At 45.5% G+C, this 12,020-nt stretch overlaps 1 protein-coding gene across 13 annotated transcripts in view; it reads right to left on the minus strand.

The window, feature by feature from the left end:
* Positions 1-3,336: 3,336 nt before the first annotated feature.
* Positions 3,337-12,020, minus strand: part of CD84 (CD84 molecule) — a 50,025-nt gene continuing 41,341 nt past the window's right edge. For 3 of the 13 annotated variants that reach the window (XM_014848362.3, XM_070497006.1, XM_070497005.1), the window contains exons 4-9: positions 10,532-10,783; positions 10,026-10,145; positions 9,337-9,369; positions 7,868-7,965; positions 6,864-6,926; positions 3,337-5,187 (exon numbers count right to left, since the gene is read on the minus strand). In XM_014848362.3, the coding sequence (XP_014703848.1) occupies positions 5,125-5,187; positions 6,864-6,926; positions 7,868-7,965; positions 9,337-9,369; positions 10,026-10,145; positions 10,532-10,783 (629 nt within the window). In that variant the 3' untranslated portion in view covers positions 3,337-5,124. Of the gene's footprint in view, positions 5,188-6,350; positions 6,457-6,863; positions 6,927-7,867; positions 7,966-8,823; positions 9,370-10,025; positions 10,146-10,531; positions 10,784-12,020 lie in introns of those variants that run through there. The other 10 variants (XM_014848363.3, XM_070497008.1, XR_011498050.1 and 7 more) reach the window with 9 other exon arrangements.

Raw genomic sequence — 12,020 nt, forward strand, 5'->3', positions numbered from 1 at the left:
TTGTGTAGGGCTGTTCAGAACTGTCTGGGCAATCAGCCAGCAAGAGGTGATAGTTATTATCCAATGAGAGGCTAGTTCTGTTCTTTTATGCATTCTCAAGATAAATTTCTCAAAGTCTGCAAGTCTCTAGAGAATGTACCAGTCATTACTTTGCTTCCTCAAGTCAGAACTTCAGGAATTTACTCTTCATCTGTTCCTGTTATTCTTGTGATATTAACAGTGGAAATTTACACTGTGCTTTTCTCGTTTTGTAACAACTCATCAGAAATGCTTATTACCTGGATCCCTTGTTTGATATGAAACCAGCTCTGCCCCAAATGTAGACAGAAAACTCTCCCCAAGCTTCTTTAATGGCTGTTTCCAATAGAAAAGTTGAGTGGTTATCCAGATAACAATGGAATTAATACATGCATACTTGGAGTTGCTCTTAGTGTCTTTAATTATAACTATAAGTACATATTCACTGAACAAATATTTGTGGTCCACCTATTATGTGTCAAACAAAGTGCCATGTGTGTGCTATACCTCAGCAAACTTCTAGGTGTTGGGAATCCACAGCAGGTAAACAGAGGCAGCATGGTAGAGTGCCAGTGGATGGCTCTTGATGACAAGGAGTCTTGAGTTCAAAGCCCTTCTTCCCAAGTTTCCGGACTTTGCTAAGGTATTTATTCCCTCAGCCTTAATGTAACCTAGAAGAATTAATTTCTGCTTTACAGGGTTGCTGTGAGTATCAACAATAATGTACAAAGCATCTAGCATAGCAGTCAGTCTACAAAGTTGGCCCTCAGTAATTGTTACAGCCTCCCTGGCCTCAAGGAGCTCTCTATTTCCATTATTATTATTCAGACATAGCCCCTGTTCTCTCAGCCTAGCTGGAGGGACAGATAGAGCAGGTAATTAGAGTATAGTGCGGTAAGCGAAATCATAGAAGGAACAGACATTGAGTTAGGAGGATTGAAAGGTAAAAGTTTGATATCCAACGTTAATTTAGCATAATATCAGATACATTTCTACTGCAAGAACCTTATTTCGTAAGATTGTTAGCATCTTATGAAGATTTCAGGCCTATAACAGTGAATACAATGACCCAGGGCTTTTCTATGTGTAGGCATTTAATCCTCACATCAGCCCTACAAGGTCGGAACTATCATTCTCCCCTATTTACAGATGGGCAAACTGAGGCACAGAGAGGTTAAAATAACTTGCTCAAGGTCATATGACTAAGAAACCAGGATTCAGATCCAGGCATTCTAGCATCAGAGCCCGCATTTGCGACCACTCATTACACTTCTTCTATTGTCTCCTTCTTCGAGCTTCATTTTACAGCCAGCAGAGACTGTCACTAATTATACTTGAGAAAATTGCACAAATTAAGAGAAATTTAGGGAAAAGTCAAACAGCAGAAAAGTACTGAATCTGGGAGGTGAGACAGCCAGGCTGTTTCTTTTTTCCAGATGCAGCCTAAGAAGCGCTGTCTGTTGACCCAGCCTGGACCAGTCCGCCTCCTTCCTCCCTATGCCCAGTTTCCGGAGATGGCCCAGCCAAGCTCTTCTCTTGTGGGCTGTAGTTCAGAGTGTTCTGTAGCTTTTTAAGAATCACATTTGAAATCAGCTTCACTTTCTTTTCCTGAGAGACATTAGCTGCAACATTTCTCATTTTCTCAGTTCCCTGGTGGAGTCCACACTGACTTGCATGCAGAGGGACTGCCCTTGCTTATCAGAGAGCCCTGCCCCCTAAGATTTCAGTTTCAATGTGTATTTTAAAAAACTGGCACATCTTGGTCTGATTCAAGCTCCTATTCCATTGAAAGAATACTTAGATTTTATAGAGCTGTTGGTCACAATGTAGTTTGTCTGGAAAGCTGTGAAGGGGAAAACAGGATCACTCTCATTTTACTGAAGGGGAATCTAAGAGCTGAGCCCTAGGGAATGGGGTGAGTAGGTTACATCTTCACAAATCAGAAGATTCATAGAGAAGAAAGAGTGAGAGACAAGGGCACAGTGGTCCTGAGTCCCAAAGCCACTTTAAGAATTCCTGTGCGCTTGTTCCATCCCAGGTTTGTTCTCCTGGAAGACCTGGAGAACTCTTCCCTCGGATTCTTTTCTTTCTTTCTTTTTCCTTCTCCTCTGCCTCTCAACTTTCTACTGGGGTATTAGGACACTAGGATTTCACTGAGTGAGCACATCAGGGAAAGGCAGGGACGGGTTAGAGAACGAGGATGTTCAGGAGTGATCCCTCTACCCACGTAAAGGTGAGGAGCGCTTTTATATTAGGAGAAATCCAGTGTGTTTAGTGTCACTGTGGAACTTCTCCATCTCTTATGACAAAGGTTCTTTATTTCTTCCTTCATGTCCTTCCCTGGGGTGACTGCCTTTCAACCTCCTCACACCTGGCTCATTGCTTCAGGTGACGTCTTAGTTGGTCTGTCTAATTCTGAAAGTCTTCTCCCTCCAAAATGCCCTTACGCTGGGAATAGCCTCTGACGTCTGCATCCTGGATGCTTGCCATAATTTGATTCCACTATGCTTATTGGCTTCTATCTAGCAATACTTCCAACATGTACCTTCTGTTCGAGCTGGCTGGTCCCTTTCAATTCTAGTCTATTCAACAGTGTTTATTGCTCATAAGCAGGTTACAAGGCATTGTGTTGGCTGGTGGTGGATACAGAGGTGCATCCTCTCATGACTACCTCTTCGTGATCGTGAAGTCATGGATCTTGCCCCTAAGTAATGTACAGTGTAGAGGGAAACAAATAATTATCTACTCTGGAAGGCAGAATGAAATGACTTATAGGGATAGAAATACCAAAGGAAAAAAAAAGGAGTACAAAAAGAACCATAATTAATTTGACTAGTGATACTAGGGAAAGCTTCATAGAGGAGGTGACATCTGAGCTGGACGTTGAAAGATGTGTAAATGGACAGGGAGAGAGGGCGCTCAGCTGAGGCACTGTGTCGCACATTGGGAAGGGACTGTGAACATGCATGGTGTATGAGTAGCTGCCCCAAATACACCACCCAGATCCAGGCTTCTGCTTTTTTTCATGCTTTACTCACTTGGATGCCCTCTGTCTCCTTGTTCATTCTCTGTCAAATCTCATCCATCCTTCAAGGCCTAGCTTCAGCCCTGCCTTCTCCGTAAGGTCTTTTCTGACTGCACTAGCTCATGCCACTCCTTGCAGCATATAGTTCAGGATTTAAATGTAGTGTCTGTGTTGGAATTGGTTCCTCAGCTAGCCTAGAGCAGACATGATGCTCATCTTATACTTTGGGGACCTTGCAGCGCCCAAAAAAGTGCTAATGGTAGTCGGGAATAGATGGTTCTGAGACTAGCACCTTCATTCTACTTAAATAGAGTTTATTTCTGCTGTCCAGTCTGTGATTATTCATGGATTTAGGATTTAGCTGGTTACATTTGCTAAACTATCAGGGAAACAGTTCTTCAAATGCTCACTTAAATCTTCTGCTCAGCTATGCATGATTCCTCCTCAGTGCTGGCAGGGGGACAGGGAGGGGCATCTAAGATCACTTGAACTGCGCGACTCACTGGGTTAAGCCTAAGGAACTGGGGTGAAGCCACTTTTATCATCTACACCATCATCTCCCAAGTTCCCTCTGAGAGTGCCTCTGCTTCCTTCAAGGTCTCTTGTTTTGATGGTTGGGTTACACTCAGTTCCCCTAAAGTGCCGAAAATATAACTGGTTAATTCCTTTTGGAGAATGGAGGTGCTGTGTATGGCTTCGTCTTCTTGCTGAGGCTGCTTGGAATCTGTATTAGTCTGGTTCTGCAGAGAAACAGGACCAATAGCAAATATATATAATATAAGGAATTGGTTCACGTGGTTATGGAGACTGAGAAATCCCAAGATCTTGTAGTCGGCAAGCTGGAGAGGTGATGGTATAGTTTCAGTCTAGTCCAAAAGGCCTGAAAACCAGGAGAGCTGATGCTGTAAGTTTCAGTCCACGTCCGAGTCCTAAGGTAGGAGAAGACCTATGTTCCAGCTCAAAGACAGTCAGACAGAGAGAGAGAAGGAATTCTCCCTTACTCTGCCTTTATTTCTACCCAGACTTTCAATGGATTTAGTGATGGCCACTCCCTTTGGAGTGGGGGATTAATCTGCTTTACTCAGTCTACTAGTTCAGATGTTAATCTCTTCCAGAAACACCTTCACAGATACACCCTGAATAATGTTTAACCAAATATCTGTGCACCTCATGGCCCAGTCAAGTTGACACATAAAATTTACCATCAGAGAGTGATACTGAAGGAAAGGTTGGCCAGGAGGAAAATCGTACGAGGCTTCTGAAGTAGAGCTTGAATAAAAATGCCCCAGCAGTCTAGTCCTTACAGAAAGAGCATTTTGCAACTGTGCATTTGGAGAGTGGGTCTACACAGCTGAGAGACACAACTCTGATGGCTTCCCAGGTGACACTGTCATGTGTGGTTGGGCTAGCCCAGCCAATGGTACCCTGCACAAAGGTTCCCATGCAAAGGGGCAAGTAGAGGCTGAAATGCAGCCTACACTCTACTCTCCAAGTCATGTGATTGGGTGAGGGGCTCCATCTGCACGAGGAAAAGGGTGCCTTTGTCTAATTTGCCCAAGGTGCTGTGTGGACTGGTGAGGTTGTGTGCCAGGGCTCCTCACATGTATTGAGTGTAAGCCGAGCATCCTAGATGGTGTGCCATGGCATATTACAGGTGTGCAAAATATTGATCTTCTCCATATATGGGGTTGCTGGTAAGGGTCATCACCTCTAGTCACGAGAAGCCTCTAGCCATATGCAACCTCAGACGTGAGCAATCTTGATTGTTTACCCCATTGTGCCATAAAAATATTATTTTATCCATGTCCTATGATGTGAAGAAGGTTGAGAAGCACTGTGCCTGGGGACTTGCCTTGTCATTCATCCAGAAGGGAGCCATTTCAGAAAGGGCACGTGTCCATTTGTCTATCTAGGCACAAACTATGCCTAGTGGCAGAGAGTTTCCTGCTTTGCCTACATTTTGTGATCTGGTGATTTACAATCTCCAGGTAAGCACTGGGCAGAGAAAATCTGGGTCTGGGGCATCTGCCAACGTCTGTGGTTGTAGCTCAGTTTCCACAGGGAGAATGTTGGCTGGGAGCTTAGATTACAATTTCATAACTTGAAGTCCCAGGAGGTTTGCTGTCCTGTGTGCTGATTTTCTCCTGTGCACAAGAGGGAGACAGAGGACATGTTAACTGAAAGTTGTTACTGGGGAATTCCAGTCCCACGAGGTACCCAGGAGAGTTCTGCAAATGGCACAGGGAAATGCCTTAGATTCCCGTGATGCTGGGGAAATCTAGGGTAGGAGAGCCTTCTCTTTTGCTGAGTTGCTGCCTCCGCTCCAGTCACCTTATTTGGAAGCCCTTGGGTAGTCAACTTCTTAGCCCAGAAGAAAGCAGCAGGAGGCAGTGGGGGTGTTTGCATTGATTTTGATTATAGGCTTGAGGCAACATCCAGGCTCAAGCTACCTGCCTTCCTTCTCCCTGATTGAGCCCTAGTTCCTTCTGTACCCCAATAACTGTACCTTTGTGTACACATAGTTGCGAATCACCCCCACTAGTGTCTGACGTGCTCTAGTTATTGAGAGTACCGCAGACAATCTTCCCAAAGGCTTGAGAAGTCTTAGGTTTAAAATTACATACTAACCAATTAATAATTGTCATCCAACTGTCTAGTTGATTTACTTTGAGATGTCTCCATCCAGGACTCCCTGATTAAACCTTCAAGTCTGGTCCTTTCCAATTTTATCTCCTTCTCTCTTTCCTCCCACTCTCCTTCAGACCCTGGCTCAAACATGTGGGACCCTGCCCCTCATGCCTTGCTTCTCCCATCCTTTCCTCCTCCTCCTCTTCTTTCCTCATTTACCCCCTTCTTTTCCTTCTCCCTCTTTCCCTTCCCTGATCACTGAGGAAGTAAATATTCTTCTGTCTCATTCTCCAGGACACTTGGCTCATCATTACATTCAAACTGACCTGTGCATTAAGTCCCTTTACAAAGGAAATGGCTCGTCCAGCTCACAGATGCCTTAGAGAATTAGCTCTTAATTCTTAATCATGGATTTATTTGCATTCCATTTCAACTTCCCAATATTTCCTCCCACTATTCATTTGTTATCCTTATTTCCCTTTCCCCTAGACTCCTAGGTTCAAATTTATCTTTCGTGATTAGCTTCCTGCCTATTAGCTAGCTATTAAACAGGAACACTTCAAAAACATTTCGTTCTCCAAGAAAACCCAAAGCTGTCCTTCTGACCGTGGCAGAAATGAGGACCCTCAGACAGTGACAGACCCTCACCAGCTCCCCCAAACTCTTGTGACAGGACTTACCTTCCCTCTTTACATATTCCAGGGAAGGACACTGAGGCACAGGGAATTGTGAATGCCACTAGACCACTGCAATCAGCTGTGGAGGTTGTGTACTGTGAAGGTCAGCTGAGGGAGCAAACAGGAACTGAAATTCAGCCTGCGTTCTACTTGCTAATTTGTGCACCTGGTGTGGGGGAAGGGCACCTGTTTTCTAGTTTTCACACTGTGAGCGAGCAGTGGCCCTGGGTGTTATAGAGGCTGGAGTTTTCACTGTAGTTCAGAGGCCTAGGGGCTCCTACATTTAAAGGGTGGGATCAGCATCCCAAGCAGGCCAGTTTGTGGATGGCCATGGACCTAGGAGCAAGGCTCTGTGCATGTGTACAAGTACCTATACCAAAGCTCCCAGCAGTCAGTCCTGAGAAGTACAGAGAAGAGTCCAAGAGAACCAGCTGGCCCCTGGTTGGATGGCTGGGGTAGAGCAGAATGGCTGGAAGAGATGGGGCAACTGGCAGAAAAGGTCAGATAGGATTTACCTTATCAGAGCACTGCACTACGGAATAAATTGTGTTCACTGGCTCCTCCTTGGCAGGGAACACCTGTAAAACACCCATCTTCCCCTTAGTGAGGGAGACCAGGCAAAACCTTATGAGTCTCCCTTCCTACTGCTGCCCCTGCCCAATGGGACCCTCCCTGGTCCCATTTTCACTAGCTGGCCTCCTCTCCTGGCCTCAGCTCTGGTCCCATCGGTCTTTGGAGAGGATCAGGGTCAGGTGGGGGTGTGGGTGGGAGAGTAGGTAGCAGTTGGGCAAAAACCTCAGGAGCCAAGAGGAGGGGTCTGCGTGGTTCAAACTGAGTCTTGCTCAATTAGGATTTTAGCTTTTCACGGGCTTTATGGACCTAGCTACCCTATCAGTCCAAGCACAGTGCTAGACTGACCCAGCAGACCTGAGTATCTGAGGAGCAGGCTGGTGAAGGCACAGAGGAAGGCGACACCATGAAGAAGCCTGATCCAGGGTGGAGGTGAGGGAGGGGCAGGCAGGTAAAATGCAGGTGGGAGGAGAGGGTGTGGGACAGAGTGACTCTGAGCCTGAAGAAAGCAAGCTGCTGCTGCAGCCAGACAAGGAAATCGCATTCAAGGGGACCTTTTTCAGTTCTGTGCCCTTGGAGCCCCCTTAGCAACCTGTTCACATGTCTGAGGCCACATATAGCCCTAACCTCACACTAGGGGCTCCCTAGTTATATGTCTCTGTAGAAGGTGCGTCACTCCTAGTCATGATTCTCATCTAACCCAGAGCCAGGCCTCCATGCGGAAGCTTAGGGCCTCAACTCCTGGAGGCTGCCATGGGGTGATAATCAGTCACATTCTTGTCCTCATAGAGAGACTTGTGGTATCATTTCCCTGACATGATATTTCCTAGTTGGACCCTCCAGTTTCTTGGTTGTGGCTGCTGTCTAGGCAACAGGAAGCAGAGGCCTGCTGCCTGTGACTCCCTGTCCTGGGGGTGATGATGGGGATCCATGAGTAGCATCAACTCACCTTGGACTGGGGGATTTCATCATAGATTCTGGACTCTGCTTGCTGGGTGTTTCTTGAAGCTGTAATATATGTGTATATTGTGTTCTTTGAGACAGCATCTGTGTCACAAATAAACATACAACCATAGTATGTGAAAGGTGGATGAATTTTTAGAGATGATCTATTGTAATGTTCTCTTTTTAAGATGAAGAAATGAAGCCCCAAGAGGTTAAATGGCTCCCAGTCCTCTTGGATCCTTGGACCGTCTCTCCCTTTTCTAGGGATTGCGTGTGGAATGGGAACCACCTGGCTCAGGCCCCACCCAGAGGACGGTGGGAATTCATTTCCACTCTACAGTCTGCAGTAGGCTAAAGAGATTCTCCCCAATCCCTGTGTGGGCAGTCAAAGTAGCTCTTCCACCCAGGGTCTTAGTTAATGTCTCTGGAACTTAGCACTGAGTGCCTTGCATGGCTAGCTGTCTTTTAATGGAGGGTCTTAGTTTTTAAACAAGATTGATTCTATCCAGTTATACACTGTGTTGGATTCTTCTGGTGCAGACTTTCCTTTACCTCCTCAATGTTAAGCACATAGTAGATGCTCCACAAATGTTTGTTGCTTGATCAATTCACACAGTCAAACATGTATTAAGCTCCCTCTATGTGCCAGGCTCTGTGCGAGGCCACAGAGGAGCAAAGACAGGGGAGGTAAGTCCCTTCTTTTAAGAATTCATGGGCTGGTAGAGTCATGCATTGCAGCATACCCCTTTTCTTCACTCCTAACATGGAACATTTTAGGGTCAAGGTGAAAAGAGAGAGTCAGAGTTTTGGACCTTCACAATCCAGGGCACAAACAACATATAACACATATAACGGGTCTGACTGAGCAATATCACAGGGTTCCCACGTTTCAGAGTTCAGTCCTGTCTCGGCCCCTGCCCCAGACGTGGCAAGTAAGCCAGATCGAGTGCTTGCTCTTACCTCATTTGTTGGTGAAAAAGGACCGCTTCTTTCTTCCCAAGAGTGTGAGGGATCGAAGACAGGTGTCTTTTTGAGAAACCCTGAAGATCACCTATGACCTGTGCAAGTTGTGTGACTTCTCCCCATCGTGAGGCCATTTGAGTTATAGTTAGTGTCACAAACTCTTCCTCTAGAATGCCTTTCTCTAGCTAAGCCCAGGCCCGTCCATTTTAAGTACAGTAGCTGACATTTACTGAGTACTTACTATGTGCCAGGCACTGGGCCAAGTATTTTATATGTGTAATTCCATTTAGTCCACTTACTAAGCATATGCAGCACAGCCTATTATTGTACATATTTTACAACCGAGAAAACAGACTTACAGTAATAAAATGACTGGTAGGTATAAATGGTTAAGCTGGGACCTTCACCCCAGACTGCCTGCAATGCAAGCACAAGCTTGGTCTTAACCACTCTGCTGTGAACTCATCTCTCCCAGTTGTCATCCGGGGAAACTTGTGGCTGAGAACTTACCAGGGTTCTTACTGAAGGTCTTGGAGTAGGAACCTGAGGAATTAGACCCAGAGGAGAGTCAGGCACGTGGAAGTACAAGCAGAGCCTTTCTACATCCAGGCTCGTTATCATGATTGGTGGGAAAGGAGGGCTTTGGGTGGACATGGGGTTAGGAGGAATAGGAGGATGTAATGACCCCCTAGGGGCCTAAGATCCAGTTTCCTCAATTGAGAATGGCACAATTACAGCAGGATCCAGAGGGATCTCGTGACAATCACGGGATACAAAATTAGTACATGTCCCTCAGTGACTCTCCGAAAGTCCTAGTCAAAATACAACATAGTTGGAAGTGACCCCGGAGACCCTCTAGTCCAAACCCCATTTCACATGTGAGAACACTGAGCCAGAGAGGTAAAGACACGTGTTCAGTAAAGCACAGCTTGTTAATGGCAGCGCTAAACTCAAACCCAAGTTCTGGGCCCAGCAGACACTGGTGATCCCAGAAACAGATCTGAAGACCATTCAGGGTAATGTCATATAGTCCTCAGAGCCATTATTCTGGGGATGGTGAGGTGGTGGGGTGGCACGGGGCCTGTAGGAAGCCTGATACCCTAGAATAAAAACCTCTCCACACCACCTTGGATAAATGACTTCAGTCCCCGGAAGACAGAAGGTGCATTTCCAAATTTTACCTTCTGGGAAAATCCTACCTTGTCTTCTTTTGCAGAAAAGGAACAGAAGCACTGCAGGTAGAATGAGCATAAACAGAGAGAGCACAGCCAGCCCACTCAGCAGCCCAGTGCGGCGAGTATGGAGGCCCATTGCAACATCTGGAAATAGAAAATGCAGTGTCACTGAGCTCTTGGGAAATAGGCCCAAGAGGCCGGGTAGGCTTGTCCACATTCAGGGGCACTATCAAAACTGGGTGCCCTCCAGAGGACTGCCAAAGCTCTGAGAGAAACTCTACTATCTACTATTACAGGTCAAGATTCGGAACTGAGACAGAGAGCAGGGGCTGCCCCAGAACACCCTGCAATGCCTGGCATCTCTCAGAAGGCTTTGGACTCTTTTCCATGGCTTCCTGGGAGGAGATGCCCCTGGGGACCATGCCCGGCCTAAGGGAGGCACATTTCCCTGGAGAACAAGCCTCAAATTCAGGCCGTGCAGCTCTTCTGAGTGATTGCTGACTCCAGGAGAGACAGACAGAGCTGGTTACCTGTACAGAGCTGCCGGGCAGAGATGGAGTCAGAATTATTGCTGACAGGGTTCCAGACTGTACACGTGTAAGTCAGCTCTTGGTTGACAGGGGTCCTGAAGATTTGAAGGACATGACCCTCTTCCCCCAGGGGACTCCAAGTATATGTCACATTTTTTTCTTCTTTTTCCACAGAGCATGTCAGTGTGACATTACAGGTGTTGTTCATCGATGTCATTAAACTCTGAGTAATTTTTGGCTTCCCAAGCCGACCTGGGAGGGGAAAACATGTGAGCCAGTGGTAAGCTGGAGCTTGTGAGAGCCAACTGTTAACTTTTCAGAAATTTTTCAAGATGGTTATTAAACAGAGCCATCATGAAAAATTAAATTACAAAAACCTACAATAAAATAATTTTAAAAACAAAGCTAATAAATACTTAAAACTCATCACTTTCTGTTTTTTTGACATCTATTATAGCTGCCCTTTGTAAGGATGTACAAAGTCTTCCCAACTTTGCATGTCTTGCAATTAGCCACAGGGGCCTGCCGGGTGGAGTAGTGGTTGAGTTCGTGTGTTCTGTTGCAGAGGCCAAGAGTTTGTAGGTTTGGATCCTGGGTGCGGACCTAGCACTGCTCATCTAGCCACGCTGTGGTGGCATCCCACACAAAATAGAGCAAGATTGGCACAGATGTTAGCACAGCAACAATCTTCCTTAAGCAAAAAGTGTAAGATTGGCAACAAATGTGAACTCAGGGCTAATCTTCCTTGCAAAAAAAAAAAAAAAAAAGCCACAGTGGGAGTGTTTACACCACAGAAATTGGCAAATGCTACAAACTAGGGCTTGATTTACTACTTTGTTGATTATTGCTTTAGACTTAAGAAAGCAATGGAAGAAAGATTACTAAAGGAGATTAAACTTAAAAGGGCATCCTTTCTGTAGCCATTACACTGTGAATAGCACAAAAAAACTAGGAAATATTCTTCCGCTACATCAAAACCATTATCCAGTTCAGCAAAGAAGTTGCTCACGTCATTGACGAACAAGTGAAGTTCTGACATATATGGATGTGTGTATGCACATATTCTGCATGAAACAACCTTTAAGAAACTTTTTCTGGTTCTGTTTTCTAGTGTATGTGGGTTTTCTTTAAGTTTCTGTTTTGTTTTGAAGTGCCTGTGATGAAAGTTAAAACCTCTTTAAAAGTTCCTTTTGAGAAATCTTGTTACTAAAGCAATCAGAAGGTAAACTGAAAAAGTTATAGGCTAGTAAAGGGTTATCAAAGAACAGCTATATTTAAGTTGAGGTAATGCTGTAGCTAGATCTGGAGCTGGCAGAAGGAAGGGGATTCTCTAACGGGAGATGAGAAAATGGCCACATTCAGAGTTGATAAATCTAGTTCATCTTGCCAGGGCTGCTGTGATGGGGTTTGTCCCTTCCACTATAGCCATGTGAGGAAGGCACTAGAGGAGTCAGAAGGAACTGGCACACAACTTTCTAGTTAATGTGGT

The sequence above is a fragment of the Equus asinus genome, chromosome 25 (assembly GCF_041296235.1).
Source record: "Equus asinus isolate D_3611 breed Donkey chromosome 25, EquAss-T2T_v2, whole genome shotgun sequence".
NCBI lineage: Eukaryota > Metazoa > Chordata > Mammalia > Perissodactyla > Equidae > Equus > Equus asinus.